The 12,935-nt window shown below is 43.3% G+C and overlaps 1 protein-coding gene across 1 annotated transcript in view; it reads right to left on the minus strand.

The window, feature by feature from the left end:
• Positions 1 to 10,703, minus strand: part of tomm70a (translocase of outer mitochondrial membrane 70 homolog A (S. cerevisiae)) — a 33,354-nt gene extending 22,651 nt beyond the window's left edge. The window contains exons 1-3 of the mRNA XM_070893715.1: positions 10,444 to 10,703; positions 7,140 to 7,313; positions 1,987 to 2,113 (exon numbers count right to left, since the gene is read on the minus strand). Coding sequence (XP_070749816.1) covers positions 1,987 to 2,113; positions 7,140 to 7,313; positions 10,444 to 10,662 — 520 coding nt within the window. The 5' untranslated portion in view covers positions 10,663 to 10,703. The remainder of the gene's footprint in view (positions 1 to 1,986; positions 2,114 to 7,139; positions 7,314 to 10,443) is intronic.
• Between the last annotated feature and the right edge of the window lie 2,232 nt (positions 10,704 to 12,935).

Consider the following 12,935-nt stretch of genomic DNA (forward strand, 5'->3'; position numbering starts at 1 on the left):
TGCAATAACAGACAAGAAGCTCCATTTCTTCTCACAGTATCAGACATGCCAAAGTTATAGTTTCATAAACTGAAGATGCTATCCAGGCAACCGCTGACCTGATTAGGCTTTGCTTGTATGCAATAACAAAGATGTGTTGTGTCTCTAGTGCTTACAGGTAGTATTACACATTGCTAAAAATTCAAGGTCAGAAATGTTTTCTTTCACAACTCATGGAGCTCCTCTTTAAATTGAGTGTACACATGCACACACTCACAGAAACTTTATGACCTGATGTATGACAGAACCAAATGTAATGGTATTACTATTTACTCAATTTTTAAAAAATGGGCAAATATTTCATTTGTGAACTTTTTTATACTATGATTTTAAAATTTTATATCAAGTGCTGAATCGGGACAGGGAGCCACAGCATTAAACAGTCAACAATTTGGTGACTTGATGCTGGTTAGTATGGAGAAATTCACCGCTGTGCTATAAGAGGGTGTCATTCTGGGTTGGGGGTCATAGTGGGGTATAATAACTGGGACTTTACTATGCACCAGATCTCTTTCATGAAGTCAATGGTTTCCAAAATATTCTTTAAGCTCAATAAGCAGAAAGAAATTACCAGACGTTAAAAATGTAAAAAAAGAGGTACAAAGAGCAACTGATTGTTACAGTTCCAATTTTCTGCTGTAAAACTGTCATGTTGCTGGCAAGGCCGGCATTTATTGCCCATCCCTAATTTCCCTTGACAAGGTGATGGCGAGCTACTTTCTTGAACCACAGAGAGCAGTTAAGAGTCAACCACATTGCTGTGGTCTGGAGATAGTAGCTATGTTACTTGACTGAGGCCTGGATTATTGATCCGGAGACACGAGTTCAAATCCCACCATGGTAGCTGGGGAATTTAAATTCTGTTAATTAAAATCTGTTAATTCTGGTAAAAAGGCAGTATCAGTAATGGTGACCATGAAACTACTGCATTGTCGTAAAAACCCATCTGGTTCATTAATGTTCTTTAGGGAAGGAAATCTGCCATCCTTACCTGGTCTGACCTATGTGTGACTCCAGACCCACAGCAATGTGGTTGACTCTGAAATAGCTTAGCAAGCCACTCAATTGTACCAAACCACAACAAAGTATACTTACAGCACAGTGGGAATATTTTCACCACATGGACTGCAGTGGTTCAAGAAGGTGGCTCACCACCACCTTCTCAAGGGCAATTAGGGATGGGCAATAAATGCTGGCCTTGCCAGCAACAGCCACGCCCATGTACGAATAACAAAAATAACGAATTCCAATATAGATTTTCCACTCAAATTTTAAACTGGTACCCTGTATTTTGTTCTCCCCACAAAAACAGCATATAGAATCTCAGGAAAATGTAATTTTCAAATCATTCAACTAAGCAAGAAAAAAATATTACTTAGATGTTATAAAGTATATTATCGTTTCACTCATCCCGGAGACCTGCACTTACAACCAGCTCAGGAGATGGCATTTAGATTTCCTGAACTTAATGCCATTCTAAATTTGACAAGTCTGCAGTATAATTGTGGCCTTACAATTCCAATCTGGATAAAAAAATGAAAGTTGGGCTAGACTTGATGGGCTAGTGCATAATACTAAGTCATACACAACAGAAGGTTACAGGCTCATTTCCTGAGTTATCTGATTTCACCCGTGGCAATGAGTGATAAAATTGTGTACAAGTTTGGAGAAGGGATATGAAAAAAAATCAGCCAAGGTTCCTGCTCCTCGTTGCGATTAAGTGACCCCTGCGGGAAATTGACATGTGGTAAATTTGGTTCAGCTATAATTCTCCTCCATGGTAAATGCCTGATAGGCTTATACATGAAGAATGGTCACAGTCTAGATATTGGAAGACTAATAACACTTGTGAAACTAAACTCCAACAAAGTACCTTCAGGATAGATGGGGAAGAAATTGATGAGGAAAGGGAAAAATGAAAGATGTTAGGCAAAAAAAAATACGAACCTTCTAAGCATTCCTTCTTATTATCTAGTCTCTCGTATGCCTTTGCACGGCGGTATAGTGCCTTTATGTACTTAGGGTTGAGTTCTACGGCCTTCGTGCAGTCCTCAGCAACCTCTTTCCATTTTTGCTGCAATACAAATGTGTTACATGATAAAAGTGAATCAGTGATTTTGTAATTTTTTTTGAACAGAATAAAATACAGTGTCAAAACATTCAAACTAATGCAATAGCCATTAGTTTGTCAGACTGCATGTGGGTTTTAATCTATCGTAAGGTGGTGTGAAAAATTCATCTTCCGTGGGAGAGGGGACGAAGAACTGCACTACACTTTTGATCAGACACTTGGATGTACATGGGGAGATTATAGTGTAGACTTTCAACGAATCAAATCCCATTGTCCGCCCAAGGTGTATCATTCCATTTATGGCTACTCAAGCTGTGGCAATAGCAGTCTAATAGATATGTAAAGAGAAAAAGGTTAGTAAAGACAAACGTAGGTCCCCTGCAGTCAGAATCAGGGGAAGTCATAACGGGGAACAAAGAAATGGCGGACCAATTGAACAAGTACTTTGGTTCGGTATTCACGAAGGAGGACACGAACAATCTTCCGGTTATAAAAGGGGTCGGGGGGGTCTAGTAAGGAGGAGGAACTGAGGGAAATCCTTATTAGCCGGGAAATTGTGTTGGGGAAATTGATGGGATTGAAGGCCGATAAATCCCCAGGGCCTGATGGACTGCATCCCAGAGTACTTAAGGAAGTGGCCTTGGAAATAGTGGATGCGTTGACAGTCATTTTCCAACATTCCATTGACTCTGGATCAGTTCCTATGGAGTGGAGGGTAGCCAATGTAACCCCACTTTTTAAAAATGGAGGGAGAGAGAAAACAGGGAATTATAGACCGGTCAGCCTGACATTGGTAGTGGGTAAAATGATGGAATCAATTATTAAGGATGTCATAGCAGTGCATTTGGAAAGCAGTGACATGATAGGTCCAAGTCAGCATGGATTTGTGAAAGGGAAATCATGCTTGACAAATCTTCTGGAATTTTTTGAGGATGTTTCCAGTAGAGTGGATAAGGGAGAACCAGTTGATGTGGTATATTTGGACTTTCAGAAGGCGTTCGACAAGGTCCCACACAAGAGATTGATGTGCAAAGTTAGAGCACATGGGATTGGGGGTAGTGTACTGACATGGATTGAGAACTGGTTGTCATACAGGAAGCAAAGAGTAGGAGTAAATGGGGACTTTTCAGAATGGCAGGCAGTGACTAGTGGGGTACCGCAAGGTTCTGTGCTGGGGCCCCAGCTGTTTACACTGTACATTAATGATTTAGATGAGGGGGTTAAATGTAGTATCTCCAAATTTGCAGATGACACTAAGTTGGGTGGCAGTGTTAGCTGCGAGGAGGATGCTGTGAGGCTGCAGAGCGACTTGGATAGGTTAGGTGAGTGGGCAAATGCATGGCAGATGAAGTATAATGTGGATAAATGTGAGGTTATCCACTTTGGTGGTAAAAACAGAGAGACAGACTATTATCTGAATGGTGACAGATTAGGAAAAGGGGAGGTGCAAAGAGACCTGGGTGTCATGGTACATCAGTCATTGAAGGCTGGCATGCAGGTGCAGCAGGCGGTTAAGAAAGCAAATGGCATGTTGGCCTTCATAGCAAGGGGATTTGAGTACAGGGGCAGGGAGGTGTTGCTACAGTTGTACAGGGCATTGGTGAGGCCACACCTGGAGTATTGTGTACAGTTTTGGTCTCCTAACCTGAGGAAGGACATTCTTGCTATTGAGGGAGTGCAGCGAAGGTTCACCAGACTGATTCCCGGGATGGCGGGACTGACCTATCAAGAAAGACTGGATCAACTGGGCTTGTATTCACTGGAGTTCAGAAGAATGAGAGGGGACCTCATAGAAACGTTTAAAATTCTGATGGGGTTAGACAGGTTAGATGCAGGAAGAATGTTCCCAATGTTGGGGAAGTCCAGAACCAGAGGTCACAGTCTAAGGATAAGGGGTAAGCCATTTAGGACCGAGATGCGGAGGAACTTCTTCACCCAGAGAGTGGTGAACCTGTGGAATTCTCTACCACAGAAAGTTGTTGAGGCCAATTCACTAAATATATTCAAAAAGGAGTTAGATGAGGTACTTACTACTAGGGGGATCAAGGGGTATGGTGAGAAAGCAGGAATGGGGTACTGAAGTTGAATGTTCAGCCATGAACTCATTGAATGGCGGTGCAGGCTAGAAGGGCCGAATGGCCTACTCCTGCACCTATTTTCTATGTTTCTATGTTTCTATGTCAGTGAGGTACCAGTGCTACCTACGGCTAGGAAATGCAGTGCCAATCTTTCTGGCTGCAAACAGGCCGAGGGCTATATGAATCTTCTCCAGCAAGAACCCATGCATAATTTTGTGCTCATGTAGCTATTTGTTTTTTGCATTGGTCCTGTAGGAACTCACGGCATAACTTAGAACTAGATATTTGTAGGGAGAATGCAGGAGAAAATACTGAAATCTTATTCCAGTATATATGTACACAATTTTCAACAATGCAAGATTCACAAATGAATGCATAGTTTAATCACATGCATTTTTTAAACCTTTAAATATAATTTGAAGCTTATTATGTAAATTTATTTTTCTAATATACACACACATATATATATATTATTTGCATAAAAATGTAGTGCGAAACTTCATCAGATGCTTCACATCAACGATGCAATTCTTGCAGATATGTTGATAGTGGTTAGGCCAACACTACAGTTAACCCACTGACACTTTATCAGACAAAACAAAACGCATTGAAAAGCAGTGTTCCATATGGGTTCAAACCCTCAAATGTTAGGTATATACTTCCTATGAAAGTTAATCCATTAAGGCAGCACAATTTTTGCCCCAGAATTGTGCCGTGCCAAAAGCCAACATATTACTGCAGACGACTGACTGAATTTAATGAAACTCCCCATCTTCAGCTACAATGTGAAGATGCAAGGTGGCCAAGCAATCCCCCCTTTGGTTAGAATATGAACTTCTAAATGACTTAACCCCCACCCTCAACAACAACTTGCATTTACATGGTACTTTTAACATATCCTTCAACTAGAAAATTAAGAGTCAAGTGAATTCAGTACATCATCCCTCCCCCACCCCAGCTAGAATGAGAAGCTGAGTGAACAGTGCAATTCCACTGGCTGTTTAAAACTCTACACATGACAGATAATGGAATTTTCACTATTAACTGCAATGACAGCTGTTAATTGGTTAGGATTAAGAGTACAGGAGTTAACAGTGTTTGGATTAATTGTTAAATGACCTTGAATGATTGATCTGAGATGCTCAATACAGAATGGCAAAATCAGGCAACGATTCCCAAGAAACTATATTTGATGTGAAGTATAGTTTTTTCATACTCACATGTGTGAATTAGTCAAAGATGCTGTCACTGCAGAGACAGTGAGTTAGAGCATATTTAATTCCCATTAAAATCTATGGCAGGTTTGCGGCATATCATAAAATTTACATCAACAGATGAGGAAAGAAGAGGAGGTAAAAACTTTGAAAGCATGTAGCTATACTATAATGGCAAAAAAGTACACATCGCAATAGCACCATGAAGAAGTCCCTCCAGTTCAATATTTAAAATTTGGCCAGAAATACCATCATTTTCCATAATAGTTATGATATCCGATGATAAACCCTCGAATAAAAGATTTAGTTCAGGAGTACCCAAGTCTCCATGGGCCACATAGGTAACAGAATCTAAGGGTCCACGTGTAAATTTCATTCCATGTTCAGACAACTATGCATCGATCTCAAATTGCTCATACCAACAGAACCGGTGTCCTGATATATGATTAACCCACCAAAGTAGTAGAGCATTAAGCAAAGCACCTTCCAAACATCCAGGCTCACAAGATTCACAGGACAAACCCCAAGTAAGAAATATAAGTAAAAATAGGACAGAGTTGTTTGGGCTTTTACAACTGGATTGCCAGGGTTTGGGGATGACAATTTGGACATCACTGATTTACGAAATATTTTTCCATTCCAAAAAATTTAGCAATAAAAGTTTGATTAAGTCAACTTGAGGGCCAGAGTTTCCCTTACCTGTTTTTCTGGTGCCCTCACCCAAGGTGCGTCGTTTTAGTTCACCTCCAAGCGCACGGAAAAACGGTGTTGGTATTCTGGCCGCTCGTCAGCCTCTCTTCGGTCATGGCGCAACGTGGCCCAATGAAAACAGTGCCGGGACCTCGGCACACGTGCGCTAGAGTCTGCGCGCATGTGCAGTAGCTCCTGGCAGGCCGAATCTGAGAGTACGCGCGGCAGGCTGTGTAGAAGGGACCTAAAGCACGCCGTCTCTAGCCCTGGCCAAATGGGCTCCCTCATCGGCGACCCGCTGTGTTCCCTAAGGTAGGACTTCTATTTTTTATTTACTGATTGATCTTGGTGCTTTATGTGCAGGGTTCCTTCTATTTTTTTATTTTTTATTTATTGTTTGCTTATTACTTGGTCTTGGTGCTTTAGGGGCAGAGTTCCTTCTATTTTATTTGTTATTTAATTGCTTATTACTTTTTGTGCTGTGTTTGGTACTTGGTGGTGCTTTAAATGTAGTTACTTGCGCCGATTCCTTAACTCTAGGTAAGGTTTTTCTGTGTAGACAGAAGTGGCAACATACACTGGCCTAAGTTAGTTTGGAGCAACTATTTGCTGGCCAAATGCCTAAAATAGGGGTAAGTGGGTGGGAACGCCCCCTTTTGGAAAAAAAACTGAACTAAAAAAAAAACAACGAACTCACTTACAACTGGCGCAAATTAAATGGTCAGAATTGCAACTAAAAAGATAGTCCAGAATAATCAAGTTGCTCCAAAAAAAAAAGGAGCAACTCCTGGGGAAACTTGGGCCAGTAGAATTGTGCCTTTGTTGCCACAGACCCTCAATGGAACTTATTTTCTGGTTTAATTATTTTTTGAACTCCACTTCCCCTATACATGACTAACTATACGGTGCTTGGATGCAACTGCCTCAGCTATACTGATAATTTCAAACTCCAGCTTAACATTCCAGTCACATTAGTTACACCGCCCTTGTATGCGGTTAGTTAGTCTTCTGGTTATTATTGAGGTACAAGTAAGAAATATTACGTACCAGCTGTTCAAATGCTGCAGCGCGATTCTGGTAAAATGTTGAAAGGTCCTGTTTCTGGTTCAGTGGACACAGGCCAATTGCCTCAGTATAACATTGAATAGCTTGATCAAATTTGCCGGCTTTAAAATACTTGTTTCCTTTATTCTTTGCAGCTTGGGCTCGGTCTAACAAGCTCTAAGGAAGGAAAATGATATTTATAAATGGATTACAACATTTCAATTTCCCCTTCCCCCACCAAAGACCTAGCACACAGAAAAAGACCAGTTTCAGAAACCAGACTAAGGAACTAACAGCATATTTCTTGTTCCTTCTATTACCACTGGCAAAAATTTCTGCTTTCATCTTTATTTCTGAAAATCATCACTGTCTGTTACTTTTATCCCCCCCCCCCCCACCCCCATTTATCCCTCCTGCCAAAAGGAAGTGGATTCTGTTAGCTCCACAGGTGCCAGGCACCTTGTTCCACTTTTCTTGCCACTTCAGCATTGCAGCAGAAACCAAACTACTCAGTAATGTGGGGAAACGGAACCTGCATCCACCAAATGTTCATATGTTGTATAGTGGCACTTTAACATAGCATGCCACTTAATACAAATATACACAAGTCTGCAACTACAGTATTTAGATAATCTGTTAACAAAATACAGAACTGATCATTTTATATGACGATTGAAAATATTTGGAGAAACCTAACATTTTCTAATTTACAAATGTTATGTACTCATAGCAACTAGAAATGCTTCTGGGTACAAAGAAATCAAAAGTACTCCGATTACTCTAATATATTGTTAGCTTGTCAATAATAAAGAACACGACTCAGGTTATTATCTAACTGCTCTACAAGAACAGGTCACAATTGAAACAGTTCTCAAACAACTTTGGAGTCAGATTGCCTACCAGGAGTTCCCAAGTACTATTTAAACAAGAGTCACACTTGTTTCAGGGCAGAACTGAGATTGGATTGGAAATAAACACATTAATAAGGATTAAAGTAACCTGAATCTTCACCACTCTTTCTATTCTACTTCTGCGTGCTACCCGCTCATCTATTCATCACCCTGCCATTTTTTCCCTATTTCTTCCTCTAGGGCCAGAAAGCAGAAAGTAGGGATAAACAGATGTTTTTCAAGTCAGTGGGATGTACCCCACGGAGACAGTCTTGTGTTCCATTTATATTAAATGATTTGAACATAAGCACATGGAATACTAAGTTTGCTGATTATACTAAACAAGGGAGAATGGCAAACTGCGAGCAAGACATGAGACTGCAGACAGACACAAACGTTAGCAGAGTGGGTAGATAATACAGAAGATGGCGTTCAATGCAGAGAAATGTGAAACATTGCATTGGGAGAAAGTGAAAAAAGTATACTCCAAAGAGTAAAATTCTTTGTGTGGACCTCTTCCATACCTTTTCAACTGCAACCTATGAATGCTTTCTCTGTGATTGGAGTATCTGTTGATTTGTGTTTCTCCCCTTTGCTTTTTAAAAAAAAACTTCACCATAATGTTTATCTCCCAAAACATTTTCTCTTTACAGTTGTTTAAGCACTGGTGTATTTCTAAGATTTTGTTTTTATTTTCGACAGGTGTTCAAATCCCTTCATAATTTTTGATCAGATAAATTTAGGAATGTAACAGGAGTATGCCATTCAGCCTCTCGTGCCTATTTTGCCTTTCAATGAGACCATGGCTGATCTAGTTGGTGAGTTAGTAACTTGAGGGCTAAAATTTAAGCTAACTACCTAAATAAAATGCAATCCTAGATTATTGTTAAACAATTGGTTGTTAGGACAGCCATACCCGATCAGAATCTTTGGTAGAAGCAAATGGATCAATGCTTGAAAGAGAAAAATGTAATGGGGTATGGGGAAAGAGGAGGATTTCTTCACTTTGACATTCAAAGCACTGGACAAGAATCAACAACTCTTCAAAATGTCATCACAGGCTATGCCAGAACCTGATTCTGGAATCATTTGAATATGTTATACTTTACAAATTCCAGAGCCCGGCGCTCAAGCTCTATTTATAGCCCCGACCTGCGGTGGTGTTTTCACACAGGTTGGGGCTGCCCACAATGGAACATCGTGGGCGAAAATGCGGCGAATGAGGGTACGTGGCCCAGAAGAGCCCAGAGGCTGCACGGGCCTGCCCACACTGTGATATGTGTGCGCACTAGGTCCGTGTAGCAGAGCAGGTCTCCAGTCGTCCCGGTTCAACCCTTGCCACTGGATAAAGGCCTAGCTCTGTCGAGCCCGTGTGGTGGCTGATGTACAACGCTCACCACACGTTAAAAAAAATCCACATACAGGCATCTTCCACCACCTCAATTGGACTTCAGGACTGGAACATCGGGTCCTTCATTGAAACATCTATGAACACTTGTGGAAGCAAGTCATCCTCGTTCGAGGGACCGCCTATGATGATGACTTTACAAGTGGCTATTGAGGCAGATACATCATTCAAAGGAGAATTTTGTAAGAATATTGAAATAATGTAAAAGGATGGGGGGGGGGGGGGAGAAAAGTGGGGAAACTGAGTTTAGAGCAGATAGCTTTAGTTTAAGGACTGGCCACTTCAATGGTATAATTTCTACGATTCTCTGTCTCACACCATGCCTGCATTACCTGCCCTTCTCCATCCAGTCTCCCCCGGTCGCCCTTGCCCATCCATTCTCCCCCGGTCACCCTTGCCCATCCAGTCTCCCCCGGTCGCCCTTGCCCATCCAGTCTCCCCCGGTCGCCCTTGCCCATCCAGTCTCCCCCGGTCGCCCTTGCCCATCCAGTCTCCCCCGGTCGCCCTTGCCCATCCAGTCTCCCCCGGTCGCCCTTCCCCATCCAGTCTCCCCCGGTCGCCCTTCCCCATCCAGTCTCTCCCGGTCGCCCTTCCCCATCCAGTCTCCTCCGGTCGCCCTTCCCCATCCAGTCTCTCCCGGTCGCCCTTCCCCATCCAGTCTCCCCCGGTCGCCCTTGCCCATCCAGTCTCCCCGGGTCGCCCTTGCCCATCCAGTCTCCCCGGGTCGCCCTTCCCCATCCAGTCTCCCCCGGTCGCCCTTGCCCATCCAGTCTCCCCCGGTCGCCCTTGCCCATCCAGTCTCCCCCGGTCGCCCTTGTCCATCCAGTCTCCCCGGGTCGCCCTTGCCCATCCAGTCTCCCCAGGTCGCCCTTCCCTCCTCCAATGCGCTTCTACCAGTTTGGAGACACACCCCTTTTTGCAGCCTCTCTCGGTTTCTGTTTCTGCCTCCCCCGAGCCCGGCCTGCCCAGGTTTCATTCTGACCCCAGCCTCTCTCCCTACGCTCCTCACCAGGCCGTCCGCCTCGTTCTCCCCGCGGCCGTCCTCCTTCGGCACGGGGCTGGAGCTTCCTTCCGGCGCTTTTCTCTCGCTGCGCTTCGACACCGTCCGCTTGTTCCACAGGTAGACGGCCCCGGCCCCCAGCAGCAGCGGCGTGCCGATGGCGAGCGCCAGCTGCCAACGGGATAGGCCGGAGCCGGACTGCGAGTCCACGGGCTTCGAGGCCGCCATCACCGTGCTCACCGTGAGAGAGAGAAGCAGGGGTCAAGGGGAAGGGCACGCGCCGGCAAACACTTCCGGAGTTCTCCCCCTCCAATCACAGCGCGGCCCAGCGCCGACTCCGGGGGGAGGTGCAGCTGCAGCGCCACAGCTCGGCGCGGAGGACCAAACCACCCAAGGCTTTTCGCTTCTATCAGTATCTTCACTACTTTTCCTCACAATACTCCCAACCTTCATAGGATTTTTATTCTTTCCAGTTTTTCTTCTTCTTGTAGTTTTCTCCCTGCTGACTCATATGGAGTCACCAAATCTGCATGTATTGATTTTCAACATAGCCCCCGCCTCACAATCCAGCCATCCCCAGTCTATTATATTTCTGTCCTTTCATATCGGATTTCTGCATTTATTGATTTAATAGCACAGCATTCATACATGGCAGTCATTGGTCGCTCATGCTGACTGTTAGTATTTTGGATGCTTGGTCAGCATGTTAGCATTTGCTGTCAAAAAATCAGCACCAGACCCGCTTTTGCCTTCCCCACTTTCATTCCTCTTGAGTCCAGCAGTGAATACAACACATTACGCTCCTAGGGCTAAAGGTATACTGTCAGTGAAACAGCAACGACAACAACTTCCATGTATATAGCATCTGTAATCGGAGGAAAATTTCCCAAGGCCATTCATCAGACAAAAATTGACACCGAGCCAAAGATAGAGATTTTGGAGTGAATAAAAGTTTGATGGAAGTGGTTGCTTTTACAAAAAAAACGTTCCTCTGATATGGGCGTTGCTAGCATTTATTGCCCATCCCTAATTGCCCTTGAGAAGGTGAACCGCCTTCTTGAACCGCTGCAATCCGTGTGGTGAAGGTACTCCCACAGTGCTGTCAGGGAGTGAGTTCCAGGATTTTGACCCAGCAACGATGAAGGAACGGTGATATATTTCCAAGTCAGGATGGTGTGTAACTTGCAGGGAAACTTGCAAGTGATGGTGCTATCGTGCGCCTGCTCCCTTTGTTCTTCTCGGTGGTAGTGGTTGTGGGTTTGGGAGGTGCTGCCAAAGATTGGAAAACCGCAAATGTAATACCCCTATTTAAGAAAGGAGGGAGACAGAAAGCAGGAAACTGTAAACCTGTTAGCCTAACATGTGTTATTGGTAAAATGCTGTAGTCTATTATTAAGGAAGCAGTAGCAGGATATGTAGAAAATACAATCATGGTTTTATCAAAGGGAAATCATGTTTGACAAATTTGCTAGAGTTCTTTGGGATGTAATGAGCAGGGTGTATAACAGGAAAGCAGTAGATGTAGTGTATTTGGATTTCCAGAAGGCATTCAACAAGGTGCCATATAAAAGGTCACTGCACAAGATAAGAGCTCACAGGGTTGGGGGCAATATATTAGCATAGATAGAAGATTAGCTAACTAACAGAAAACAGAGAGCCGGGATAAATGAGTCATTTTCAGGTTAGCAAACTAATTAGCGGGGGTGCCACATGGATCAGTGCTGGGGCCTCAACTATTTACAATTTATATTAATGACTTGGATGAAGGAACCAAGTGTAATGTAGCCAAATTTACTGATGATACATAGGTGGGAAAGCAAGTTGTGAAGAGGACACAAAGAATCTTCAAAGGGATATAGATAGATTAAGTGAGTGGGAAAAAATTTGGCAGATGGAGTATCATGTGCAAAAATGTGACATTATCCACTTTCGTAAGAAGAATAAAAAAGCAAATTATAATTTAAATGGCGAGAGATTACAAACTGCTGTGTTACAGAGAGATCTGGTGGTCCTTGTACATGAAACACAAAAAGTTAGCATGCAGGTACAGCAAGTAATTAGGAAGGCAATTGGAAAGTTAGCCTTTAATGCAAGGGAGATGGAGTATAAAAGAAGGGAAGTCCTGCTACAACTGTACAGAGCGTTGGTGAGATCACACCTGGAGTACAGTTTTGGTCTCCTTAGTTAAGGAACGATATACTTGCATTGGTGGCTTTTCAGAGAAGGTTCACTAGGTTGATTCCTGACATGAAGGGGTTGTCTTATGAAGAAACATTGAGCAGGTTGGGACTATTCTCATTGGAGTTTAGAAGAATGAGATGTGATCTTATTGAAACGTATAAGATTCTGAGGGGGCTGGACGGGGTTGATGCAGAGAGAATGTTTCCCCTCATGGGGGAATCTATAACTAGGGGGCATAGTTTCAGAATAAGAGGTCATCCATTTGGAACTGAGATGAGGAGGAATTTCTTCTCTCAGAGGGTCGTGAATCTTTGGAATTC

The sequence above is a fragment of the Pristiophorus japonicus genome, chromosome 11, assembly GCF_044704955.1.
Source record: "Pristiophorus japonicus isolate sPriJap1 chromosome 11, sPriJap1.hap1, whole genome shotgun sequence".
NCBI classification, from domain to species: domain Eukaryota; kingdom Metazoa; phylum Chordata; class Chondrichthyes; family Pristiophoridae; genus Pristiophorus; species Pristiophorus japonicus.